Raw genomic sequence first — 13,793 nt, 5'->3', positions numbered from 1 at the left:
TGGATTAATTTGTGCTTCCTTTATGTGCTTTTTGGAGCATCAAAATATTGGCACCCATTCACTTGCATTGTGTAGACCTACAGAGCTGAGATATTTTTTAAGTCATAATTTGTGTTTCGCAGAAGAAAGAAAGTCATGCACATCTGGGATGACATGAGAGTAAATTATGAACATTGAAAAGTGTGTTTGTGCAATCATTCTTTAAAATAAACGACACTTGTTTTGAAATTAAGTTACATATTGCAAAGACATTCCACGAGCCATTGTAAAGGATAAAACAACCTTATGGCCCCAAGACATGCATAAGATAAACAGCAACCTAGACAATACCTGCCTCAATCTTTTTAAGCATCACCGAAGCTCTGTGATGGAAATGCAATTAATTTGTCACTTTGTGCATTCACAAACTATCTGCAAAAATACTATCTGCACTCTAACATCATAAAGTGGAAAAGCTTGATCCCCCACATGTTCCCCATGGGTCTCCATCCCCCCACCCCATGCTTTAGTCCCGCCCACAACCCAGTGCAAACGATCTGCACGTAAAAGCCACAAGTCATGGAAACCTCTTATTGTGTAAAAATAACTTTGCGCGCACTTGATCAACGCTGGAAATAAAGGATGCGCTTGGAGAGAAACAGTCGGCCATGGAAATGGGATTTAATTTGGAAAATGTACATTATTCAAACTTTGGTCGAGTGCATACAGAGTTGAAACACTTAGGAGATTTTTGCTAAAACTTTGAGGTCTTTCTATATGCGTGGATGGATTCTAAGGGAGGAACACATGTGCATTAATTCATTTGTTTTCGCAAACAATCTCCTCTGTTGTTCTCAAAGCATTTTGTCCTCCTCGCCGCAAAACGCTGCCAAACTACTTCTGTGGTTAAATGGGGGCATTGTAGCTTGTTTTCAGGGGGTAGAAGCAACTACGGAAGAAGAAGAAGAAGAAGAAGAAGAAAAGTGTGGACTATCCATCAATGAACAGAGAAAAGAAAAGTGGGAGGACAGGCAAATCAATGGCTGAAAGGGAGACGGGGAGAAAAGCGTCTGTTTACAGGAGCATCTCTTTCAAAAAGTTGGAGAGCTGGAGCGCAAAGAAGCGCAGATCATTTGGAGAGGATTTGGAGAGGTGCGGTGCCCTTCCCCCAGACGCCGCAGAGGCGATGCGCACTGTTACTGTATCCAGAAAAGTTTCCAAAATCTCCGCGGCCGGTCTCCCGACCGCAGACCTAACAAAAGCCTGTCATGGAAGCTCTCCTTCTGTGCGCGAGCTTTCTGAAAAGTTCCTTTTGAGCTCCTCAGGAAACACAACTTCGATCGTTAAACGTGCCGACGATTCGTCTTTGCATGACAGTGGCTGCAAGGAGTTTTTGGAGCCCACGACAGAGAAACTGAAGGATAATAACAGATATTGTTCAACTCAAGAGTCGTTGTCAGGCTCAGATTCGGACAGAGGAGAAAAACGCACGATTCGCACTAGAGCTGGTAAGAGTAGTTATTTTATAAACGTCTGTTTCTTATTTTGCTCATTTATACTGTTATATGGAACATTTTAAAGGAAGGTTCTGTTTATAACTTTAGTAAATGCATTAGGTTACATCTTGTTTAATGGGTCAGTCCATCTCAAGTTGTCCAGTAATTGTTAAGTTGGTTGCTTGACCAGTTTTAATTTTCCCATATATATATATATATATATATATATATATATATATATATATATATATATATATATATATATATACATACATACATACATACATACATACTCTGTTTAACCACAACGGCCATCTTTGTGTCATGGCACATGACACATTTTGGTTTTACAACTGTTTACAGAAACCTCAATATCTCGGCTCAGGATGGTCCTAGTTCCTTGGAACAAAAACTGGTCTCTAGAGCACATTACAAGGTACATGTACTTGATATAAACTTTTAGCAAATTCTTGTTCCTTAGACTTAGAACTTAAGTCCTAATGTAATGCTCATGATTGCTCAAAGTTCCACTTTTAGGGTCAATTTATAATGAGAAGGGTTGAGTCTCATTCTTAATTTTTTAGGGGGTACATAGGTAAGAATAGTTTGCATGCAGAACATTTCAGGTTTTAGACGTCTCTTATGGTTTTATGATATTATATATATATATATATTTTTTTTAAATTCCCATCACTTTCATATTGAATAACTTTAGTGGGGGACTAGATAGGAACCTGCATTTTCCACAGAAATAAGTCCTGAGTTTGAGATTCCAATAGTTACAGAGCTAGGGCTAGTGGAATTGTGGAGGAAAGCCAACTCCATACATGCATTTTGAGAAATGAACAGATGTAATGTAAGCATAACAAATAATAAAAAAATAGTCATTTACATGTACATGTTTTATTAGAAGCTGTGAGATTTCCTCACTCAGTCTCTCAGAAATGTTTTCCACACTGATATCCTCAACCAATGGTGTGTCTTTAAAGCACAGAGTTTCTCAGCCTGAGAAACCGAGAATTCAACCCTAGGGAGAACAACAAGGCAAGGCAAGTGATCATGATCATGTCTGCTCTGTCAGTCATAACCCACTGATTAAAGGTGATGTTATCAGGAAGTGTGTCATCTTTGTCTGACTCTTCAATCATATGCAGTAAGGCCTCTATACCTGGACTCTGGTCACACTGGTTGAGCATGCAGTCATAACTGTTTATGTCAAAAACTAGAAATTCCAGCAGGTCATTGTAGTCCACTTTTAGTTTTGCTGACTCAACCAGCTTGATGTTCTGATGTTGTGTGCAGACACAGACAGTGTGAGTTCCAGATGCTCCTACCAGCACACACCATTTTGGCCTCAGTCCACAAAATTTTGATTGCCCTATTTTTAACTCTGGGTGCTGATTTTTAAACTCCACATACTAATTACTTAAATAACCACATTAATGTTACTTAAAACTAAACGCTTTTTTGAAGAATTGCCAATATCAAAAGTTGTAACATTTTAGACCACATTGACAAGCAAAAGCTATTGTATGTCAGTCATAAACACAATTACTGTAAAATTGAGTTAATTTCTCAAAATGCACGAATAGATTTGGCCCCAGATTCTACTAGCCATAGCTCTGTAACTAGTGGAATCTCAAACTCAAAATTTTTACAGCAGAATGCTACTGTAGAGGACTTGTTTCTGTGGAAATTTCTCAGATATTCAGCCCGAAAGTGAAAGGAATTTTTTAAATTGCACTTTCTTGATCCCATAAAAAAATAAATACAAAATTAGAGAAGTCTCAAACCTGAAATGTTCTGCATACACACTATACTAGCATAGGTACCCCCTAAAAAGACAGACTCAAACACTTCCCGTTATAAATCGACCCTAAATGTGGAACTTTGAGCAATCATGAGCATTACATTAGGACTTAAGTTCTAAGTCTAAGGAACAAGAATGTGCAAAATTTTTATTTTTGTACATGTACCTTGTAATGAGCTCTACAGATCATTTTTTGTTCCGTGGAACTAGGACATCCTGAGCCGAGAACTTGAGGTTTCCATAAACCGATGTATAACCAAAATTTGTCGTGTGCCATGACACAAAGGTGGTCATCATGGTTAACATACATCTACATTTTTATCTAAATCACACATTGCACACATTTTGATTCCCATTTTTCGCCATTAATTTATTGCAATGCCATGGCAACCCCGTCCGATATATCAAAATCTGTTTGCAATTTTGCATCTTTAATGTCTTTCATAATGTTGTCTAAATGTGGTGACAGTCTCATGAATCTCCGAGGAGGAGCATTTTAAAGTTCAGAGACTACAATATTCCAAAAATATAAAAAAATCTGTTTGCAATTTAGCATCTGCAATGTCTTGGCATGATGTGGCACAAATTTGGTGCCAGTCACATGAATCACCTAGGAGGAGTATTTAAAAGTTCAGAGCCTGCGTTTTTCAGAAAATCCAAATTTTCCAAGTTCCTGTTGGAAGGAGCTAATGACTGAGTATGAAAGTAGTTTGGCTTTATGATAACTATATATGTACCAATTTTGGTGACTGTAGGTGAAAATCGGGGAGCTTAAATGCCCATTTTCAAGGGGCCGCTACAGAGTCCCCCCTGCAACTTTGCCAGCCCTAATGGCCGATGACATGTGTGTGTGTGCACAATTTCAAGAGTTTTCACTTTAATTACCCCAAAAGTACTGAATAATAATAATAATCCTTAGAAGAACAATAGGGCCTCCACACTCTCAGTGCTTGGGCCCTAATAAAAATAAAGAAACTGGTGGTTTTGCAATACCAATACAAAGAGGTAATCACAAAAAAAAAATGGAAAATTAAAAATGGTCAAGCAACCAACTTTACAATTATTGGCCCACTTGAAATGGACTGAGCCTAATGTTTATTGATGATAATTATTGTTCATTGTTTGTTCTGTTAGTTCATAACGCATAATTTTTAAAATGTATAGTGTGTTAGTATATATTGAATTTAACATTGTGTTAAAAGTTGTGCACAATTATAACACAGAACACATTGTTTTTGTCTTAGGGAGCCCAATATGCAAATCTCATCGCAGTTATCACCCTTCCTATGGAGAGACCATTCATGTTGATGCTAACTGGCCAAGTGTTACTAAGATTAGAGAATTATTTGGGGATGGACGTAGAAAGCAGCATAGGTCAACTTCAGACGCTGATGACTTGAAATCTGCCTGTCAACACTTCCAGCATTATTTTGATGCTAAAGACAGCACCTTGAGCTCAGATAAAAGTGTCACACAGCCCTCACACCTGCAAACAGGTCTCTGGCAAGATAAAAACAGCTCTGATCATGACAACAATGCACTGTATGTAGACTATTCAACACCAAATTGCAATAGATACCACCATTTAAGTGCCAAAATCTATTCTTGTGAGTTTAGCAGCGGCACAAACTGTTTGAATTGTGATCTTCCCCAAAATAATAGTGGAACTCAACGTCCCATTAGCATTGATCTTCAGCAGGCGTCTCCCCCAGAACCCCCACTCCGCAGTAGAGCAAGCACTTTGCCCCTCAGGTCCCACTCATTTTCTCACCATTGGCAGCTGCAGGAGCACAGAAAGAAAGCAGAGCAGCCACTGACACCGGATTGCTCACATTCCTCACATAACTCGTCCAAACCACAGACAGGCCCCTCTGTGGAACTAGTTGGAATTCAGGAGAGACTGAGCTCTGGAGAAGAGAACGAGGAGTCAAACAGAAGAACAGGTGCTAACACCGTTCGCACCAGTGATGGGATAACCACACACTGCCCCGCAAACAAGCATGGCTATAGGGCTACATTGAGGGAGAGGTCTTCAGGAAGTGAGGAGGACAGCCCTGCAGCGCAGGCTAACCACAACAAGGAATTAAGACGTCGCTCACTAAGGAAAAAGAAGAAGAGCAGTTGCAGCCGAGATAATGAGGAGTCAGATGACAGCGATGACCAGCGTATAATGATGGAGCACTTGGAAAGCTCCTATGATTCTCAGCCCATGAGCCGCAGAAGTGAGGGCTCCCTATCTAGAGGATGTTTTTCAGGCCCGTCTTGGGCACGAAGTAACCTATCTCCATGTTCACATGTATCTAAGGACAGCTTTAGACATCTATATAGAACTTTTGAGGGGCCAGCTGCAGCCAGTCCGGTTCCACAGGTGTCGCGGGTGTCAAAGGTCAACATACCGTCATTTATAGCCAGTCCATTGGGGTCAAGGAGTAGTAGCAGGTATTCCAGCACAGAGACATTAAAAGAAGAAGACCAGCCAGCCAACACCCAAACCACTGGTGGGGCCTCATCAGCTGTTCTGAGTAAAACATACCATGGGAATGCCACCATGTACCGCTCACCCAGTTTTGGCCATGGAGATACCTTTTCTCGTGCCCAAGTTCGGATTTATCCTAGACTGATGCCCAGCTTGAATCCAGTCGGCTGTAAAAAAGGCACTATAGAAAACAGGATATTCCCTCACTCTTTAAATAATGAGAAAGACAAGAATAGGATCTCCGTGTCAAACCCTGACATTGCCTCAGAAACGCTGTCACTTCTTAGCTACCTTAACACAGATCTGTCAGAGCTTAGAATGAGAAAGAAAGGGCAAGATGGTGAAGATAATCTAAACTCTGGGTTTCAGGGCACATCAGTATACAGGATGGGCTCCAGGGCACAGCGGCCACACCTTGGACGGCCCTCTCTGAAAGACCTCACTGCTACTTTGAGGAGGGCAAAGTCATTCACATACTCTGAAAAGCCAGTAGTGCAGCGATATTATGGAGGTGGGCCAGGTTTGAGGAGTTCCTCTGAGCAGCAGCTAGACTGTGAAGGTATTGGAGAGCAGGTGGTAGTTCCTGAAAGGGAGGTGGAGAGTGATGACTGTAGAAGTACCTACGGTTGCTATGAGCCAATACCAGCTTCTCTGCAAGACCACTATGTGCTGGAAGCCACAAAGGTAATAAGGGACATCTGTCAAATGGGTGAAAGTAAGGAAGAAGAGGATTATGAGGAAGATAGTTTCAAGAGAAAAAAAGATGAGGTCAAAGAAGACACTGAATTAGAAAATAAGGCAAAGCAAGAGGAGAGGAGACATGAACATACTGTTTTTGTGGGGTGTAAAGAAGGGGAAGCTGACAAAGAAAGTGGAAAATGTTTACAGAAAGGAAATTCAGAGGAGAATGTGTTCTGTGATAAATTGTTGGATGAGCTCTCTGGTCATGAATCTAGCCTGACAGATGAAGGAATTGTCACAGAGCCAGAGGTGGGGTTGTATGTGGGGCTGTCCTGTGGTAAAGATCTGTTAGGTCAAACACTCACCGTTTGGAATCAGTCAGGGTTGTACGAGGAGCATTTTCCTGATACAACATCAGAGGAATCTCTTTCATCTCAGGTTCCTTCTGTTAGGACAGAGTATGAAGGAGTAGCCAGAGGAGGAGACATGAGCAGCAGTAAAAATGTAAACCAGGGGGCCTTAGAGGCTCCATCTACTCCCAATGCTATTCGCAGGCGAAGGAAATTCTCCTCAGTTTGCAACAATGCCTCAGAATCCAGCACTGGTAATAATAGAGAGTCAAATGGTGAGTCTGCATACCGCTCGTTGAGTGATCCCATGCCTCACAGAAGTTGTTTGGTTGCAGAAGACAGTGGAAAGAGCTTCTCTATGGATAGCAACCTGCTTGGTTCACTGTCTTTAAACTCCAAAGTGGGTGGTGGCATGGATTCCTCAGCAGTAGACCTATCGGAATATACAGGCAGTGCTGCTAGTGACCTGTCCATGTGTAGTGAAAATCTGCGAGATTACAGCAATGTGATTCAGAGTATAGTTTGCGAACCTGGCACGATGGACAATCTTATAGATGAGAAAGCAAATGGTAAGGCCGTGAAGAAAAAGAGCTTTAGTGACCCGAGCAGACGTGGCGAACTGGCAGACACAGTCCTAGAATTTCATAGGCACCCCAGTGAGCCAATTAGCGAATTAGAACAATCTATACTACCTTCTAGCAGTGAGCCCATCTTATCAGAGCAAAGAGATGAGCTATGGGCGCTAAACAGTGAACGACAGATTTATTGTCCCACCAGGAGGCCTCGTTTTCAATCTGAGCATGATTTGCCATCCCATCTTGGTCATAATGGAGAAACAAAAGGGGCAGTTGAGCCCTCCTTTCCCTTTGACCCTAAGCTAGCTCAGGTTTTGTCTCCTCGCATGAGTCGCAGAACCTCCAAGAAACGCTCAAACCGATTTTCCCACCAGGTGTCTTGTGATGAAGGGGATCATTTAGAGGAACAAGTTGAGGAGCCATCTTCTGAGTACCACCCGAACTCCACATCCATCCTCCCTCATCTTCCACCCCCAAAGGTTAGGTGCAAACATGTGCGTCATGCCAGTGAACCTGCCATATTTGTGCCAATTATTCCTTCAAATACCCAGATCTCCCAGGACCTTCAGAGGTCTAGTCATATCCCTGAGTCTCCACCACCCCTCAAAATAGTCCAGGGAGAGGATGCTCCATCATTACAGGATGTCACTGAGCAATACATCCTGGCCCTTAACTCTCCAGAGGGCCCAGCAGAGTCCCCTACAGCCCCTGGTGGGATCACACCAGAGGAAAGAACATCAACACCCTCAGTGCCTAATGTCACTGCTGAGCCACAACTAGAGAGGAAGTCTAGCGAGGAGCTCACCAATGCCCCTCTGAAGGCCAAACCAAGAGTTGTGAGTATCTTACATTATCTGCATGTCTGTTTTGGGTATGTATTTGTGTGTTGGCACAGCTTCTGGATTGGAAGTGATTTGATCCACTTTTTGAGGTCTCTTAACTTGCAAGCAAATCAGGTTTAAGAGATAGTTGTAGAGATAGGGATAGTAAATGATGTCTTAATTTTCATATATGGTTGAACTATCCCTTTAACTTGGTTTGCTTGTATATTTGAGGGTTGTAAAAGTTGTTTTTGCTTGTTTTTTATTTTATATTATGAGACCTTCATGCTGGTGTGCTGGACTGAGATAAAACGGATACATAATTTTGAAGAGAACTTGAATGAGAGTTTCAAAGGCTTCATCTTGTGTGGTTGCAAAGTCATGTCTCTTTTTGTAGAGCATTTGACATGTTTCCTTCAAGCATGGCTCCTGAATTCTGTTTTTGTCTTAATGTGATGGAATGAGCAGAACTGAACGATGCTTCTCAGAAATATGGTGGATATTTATTTTACCCACAACTGGTTTTCCTTCAAAACATTCATGTTTTTTCACTACTATCATTTTGCCTGGATAGTGTGTTGGTGTGTGTGTGTGTGTGTGTGTGTGTGTGTGTGTGTGTGTGTGTGTGTGTGTGTCTCCCGCATATGTTCCTTTGTTTAGTTTGTATTTCATTTACTTCATGAAATGTCACAATGTTCTGCCATTCTTTAGTGGCATGTTTTGAATGGAATGCTTTATCTCTTTGTGTATTTATACAATGGCCTACCTTTTATATGGAACGCTAGAATGGCTTAAATTAGCATTTTAAAAAGGCTGCTGTTAACAAACTGACCTTCAAATATTTCATATTTTAGCATGTTGTGCTTGGTGATATACTGCATGTATAAAGTCTGAAATGCTTTGCATACACTTGGTGATGAATTTGTTCTCTATATGGCTTTGGTAAGCCCTCTGTAGCACTGTTGGTCTGTCTCAGACACTGGACTTGGTCATAGTTTCCCTCCACCTTTTATGGTGCCGCATCTTCCTGAGATTTTGTCCATGCTAGCTTGTCCTTTCAGAATTTTGGTCCAGTTATGGCAGTGTTTGAAGTGGCCTGATATTGCCTGATTATATAAAGGGTGCAGATGAGTCCCTTTGATTAACAGTCTGTTGGCATCAACAGCACACAAATTCCTGTTGTTGTTTTTTTTTGCTTTTAACATATTTATTTTTTCTTCTTTTTTTTTTTGAGGGTCATTATGAAATACACATTGTGATAATGTTTTACATGGCTTTGTCATTTAGCTTCAATTATTCAGTCTAATTTGAGACCATCAATAACAGCAGTCGGCTTGGAGTCTCACACTGACATACACATTTGTTTCACTATATTAGTGAGGATATCTCATTGGCTCAATGGTTTTTATATGGAGCTAATATTTGTTATGCCCAAGCCCTAAATGTAACCCTCACACAAACCTGTTAATATCAGTAGATTTAAAGAAAAACATTATTTGACTGATTTGTGAGCCTTTTTAACAAGGGAGGACCACTGAAATTGTCCTCTCCAGTTTATACCACCATTGGTAGTCTTTCCAGACAGTCCCTTACCACATCCTCCACAGTATTCGCACATTTTAGCACAATGTGTGGAATTTTCAGACGGTCCCTTACCCACCGTAGGCAAATGTTCCAACTTATATCAATGTAAATTGCCGATTTGGAACGATTTTACCGTGACGCCATCTGACCTGCTTAAATACGGGACAAATCGCATCATTTTATCTTTAAATACAGGACGATGGGTGGCAACTAGGGATGCACCGAAATTTCGGCCGCCGAAAATTTTCGGCCGAAAATGGCACTTTCGGCACTTTCGGTTTTCGGCCGAAAGAGAAAAAAGGCCGAAAATATGAGCCGAAAATATATACCTCCTCGCCCCGCCCCTCAGTGCTCAGATTTCACTCTGGATCGATCTAGCCCTTATCACAGCGCTACCAAACAAAGGCCGATCATGTCAGCGGTGTGGAAATTCTTCAAAGTTTCTGATAAGGACATCACATTTGCGATCTGCAGTGTTTATTCAGCAGAACTTTCAAGATATATATATACAGAGTACAGCAAGAGATTCTACAGGAAAATGCCACAACTAGCGCAGCTACACCACAACTTGAGACGTATCTAGCAGAACTACGCCAGAAGCGACAATCCCCTTGACTACGGGCGCATAAACAAAGACCGCTTTCCTTTGCTTGCGCGGATTGCGCACAGGTATTTATCTGCCCAAGCACCAGCACAGAGAGTGAGAGACTGTTCAGTGCAGCATCTCATGTTCTTGATGAGCTTTCTGACAGGAGAGACTGTCAGAAAGTTTAGCAACTTTTGTTCTTGAAGAGAAACCTGTCACTTGTACTTAAATAGAAAGCGGTCCAATATGATGTGTAAAGCAATTACATTACACTTGTTCTTCACTTGAGGATACATCTGTCGTTTACAGTTGAGGTTGGATTTAGTTCAATTACTGCTGTTTTGCACAATAATGTTCACTTAAAGTGTGCATACGTTTACATAAACAGAATAGAGCACTGATCTATATATATAATTATATATTATAGTTATAGATCAGTGGAATAGAGGCCCTCTGCCATTCTGTGTTCTGCCTTTTTGTTTTAATTAAAATTACTGTTGCATATTTAAACTTTTTGAAAGATGGTAGCTAAGTTCATTACTTGACTGTTGTTTTGCATATAATAGTTTATATTATAAACTATTATAATACTAAAACTTTACATTATTTGGATAATTGTTAATAAAATCTGTAAAATTTGATTTTTACAGAACTGAAAGAATAATATTTAATATAGTTTTAATATATTTTTTGTCCAATTTTGATGTTACTTTCAATAAAAGTGTGATTATTTTATTGGTTTGTAGTTTTTCAATTCAGATTAATTAATTTTTATTGATTAATTATTATTTTTTTAAATAGGTAAAAATTTCGGTTTCGGTTTTCGGCCAAGTGCATCCTGGATTTTCGGTTTCGGCCCAGAATTTTCATTTTGGTGCATCCCTAGTGGCAACCCTAGTTAAATGTGTGCTTGTTCCAACTTTCTTTTAAAATAAATGCCACTTGCTTTATTTGGTATATTGTTAACTAATGCAATGACACTGTAATTACATTTATTATAAAGTAAAGTCCAGCCAGCCAACACCAAAACCACTGGCGGGGCCTCATCAGCTGTTCTGAGTAAAACATACCATGGGAATGCCACCATGTACCGCTCACCCAGTTTTGGCCATGGAGATACGTTTTTACCTTTGTAAAGTTTTACTCTGTGGTTGTTCTTGAGTTGCTGTACATGTTCTTTTGCTTGAGAGAGAGAGAGAGAGAGAGAGAGAGAGAGAGAGGTGGATGACTGGACATCTAACTGTAGTTGGTTAATGAATATTGAGGCTTAAAGACTGGTTTAGACCATAAATACAGGATGTTTATTAAAGGGGCTGTGCGTGCGTGCGTTTTGTGTGCATTAAGAGAGCTTGTCTGTGTGAGATGGGATAGCTTAGTATTCCCTGAGGTTGTGACGGTAAAGAACAGTGCACACACCCACAAAAAAAAAGACGAAAAAACAAGAATAATTAGGGGAAAACACATTTAAATGACAGTTTGTGGAGGGAAAACGCCCTCTTTGTGAGAAACCTTTAAAGATGTCTGAATAGTGTAGTAATGTGAACTGTTTGTAGGATAGAAGACTGTGAACATATTGTGCTCAGCTGTACAAAGACAAGTAAAAAACTGAGGTAAAATAAGTTCAGTGCAGGTTAAGCTCAAGATCAGATGCCCTTTCCTTAAAGGAATAGTTCACTTAAAAATACAAATTCTGAATGAAAATTTTTATACAAATTCTAAAATTATTTACTCACCCTCATGCCATCACAGATCTGTTTTACTTTCTTCCGCAGAACATAAACCAAGATTTTTAGAAGAATGTCTCAGCTCTGTTGGTACAGATAATGCAAGTGAATGGTGATCAAATCTTTGAGCTAAAGTAGCATAAAAGTTATCTTTTAGACTCTAGTGGTTTAGTGGTCTTCTGTAGCGGTCCAATCTAACCCTAAACCTTTGGGTGAGAACAGACCTAAGTAGGCTATAACTCCTTGGAGTTATATTTGAAGACATGGATTAAACCACAGAAGTTAGATGGATGAAACTAAAGATGGGGATGGCATGAGGGTGTGTAAATGATGAGAGAATTTTACTTTTTGGCTGAACTATCCCTTTAAGCAAGTCCAGTGTATCTCAATTATGTTTTCTGATAAAAAAGAAGAAAAATACTGTTCTCACATGAGTCTCCTCTAGAGTTTCAGAAGAAATCTCAACAGACTGTATCAGACTGTTCTCAGGTTTGCCCAGATCCCAAAATCGAGAGATCAAAATGAACTTAAACATTACTCGTCATATTTATCTGAGTTATGATATCCACATTAACTTTATCTCTCTATACTCTTGTACGTCTACGTTTGTCTCAGTTGTTTACTTTAAAGGAGTTATTAAAGAATCTTCCTTGAGTTGACACGTAATTTTAAAGATTACTCAAGAACTTATGAAAACTCAAGAGCAATATGATTTTCCTCTGAAGTGTGTATGTTGTTTAGTAGGTAAGGTAAAGTGCGTATTCTAAGAGTCTCTGCTTCTTTACCAGCACCAGTGTCGAGTTATCCTGTGCAGACAGGAAAGCTGGGGAACAGTAACAGGAAGTTGTTGTGGTTTCTAATATGTTTGATGAGCTGCAGCAGCGGGAATGTGGCGCTCTGCCCCGGAGACTGTTTGGAAACAAAGTGCCAGGCGTGAGACAGCACACACACAAACACACACCAGACCAGTGTGTTGTGTGTTTGTATGACTTGTCAAGGCTTTGATGCTGTTTTGCCAAAGCTGCTGCTCAGTGTCTTCAACGGGATTAAAGTCTCAGTCAGACTGAGGGCATGTGTTTTCTGTCTGCCTGCCTTTTGGATGGTCTCAGGGAGGACACATTCATGTCTGGGCTGTCCTCTAACCAGACATAATTCGCTCTGCATGTTCAGTTAGACTCTCATGAGTCAATGGGTTTTAATGGAATGTCTGGATGTTTTTAAGATGTGTCTAGATGTGCATGTTCTGTACAGTCTTAAAACGCTTATCGGGTTAAAGGTTATAAGGGCAGTTGAACCATAAATGAAAGTCGCGTCATCATTTACTCCCCCTCATGTATGACACCACTGTAGTGTGCAACCTGTAAAACGTCTCAGAGTAACAGAAGCCAAGAAATGCCATTAAACACAAAGATGCACATTTGTAGAAACACATTTTTGAAGAAAAGTTGAAAGAAAAGCCGTTGATGCATGTCTGATTTGCTGTGTGTTCAAAGGTTCAGTGGCGCTCTGCTGTTAATGAGCACGGCACGAGCGTAGCTCACGGAACACGCTCATGCATAGAGTTCTCACTCTTTCTTCTCTATTTTATTTGTCTGAAAAGAGTTTGCATTATTAATGACATCTAGAACACTGCAAATGATCTCAGACCATCTCAGGAGGTGCTCTGACTTTAGTTTGCTTTGAGCAGTTGCATGCATTATTTTGACATTGC

At 40.4% G+C, this 13,793-nt stretch overlaps 1 protein-coding gene across 1 annotated transcript in view; it reads left to right on the top strand.

Annotated features, from left to right (window-relative positions):
* Nucleotides 1–632: 632 nt before the first annotated feature.
* Nucleotides 633–13,793, top strand: part of LOC127623221 (rho guanine nucleotide exchange factor 17-like) — a 97,132-nt gene continuing 83,971 nt past the window's right edge. The window contains 2 exon segments of the mRNA XM_052097557.1: nt 633–1,487; nt 4,530–8,203. Coding sequence (XP_051953517.1) covers nt 980–1,487; nt 4,530–8,203 — 4,182 coding nt within the window. The 5' untranslated portion in view covers nt 633–979.

This window comes from Xyrauchen texanus, chromosome 29 (assembly GCF_025860055.1).
Source record: "Xyrauchen texanus isolate HMW12.3.18 chromosome 29, RBS_HiC_50CHRs, whole genome shotgun sequence".
Taxonomy (NCBI): Eukaryota; Metazoa; Chordata; class Actinopteri; order Cypriniformes; family Catostomidae; genus Xyrauchen; species Xyrauchen texanus.
Note: the sequence above shows the minus strand (reverse complement) of the source record. Positions and strands in the feature narration are given on the sequence as shown.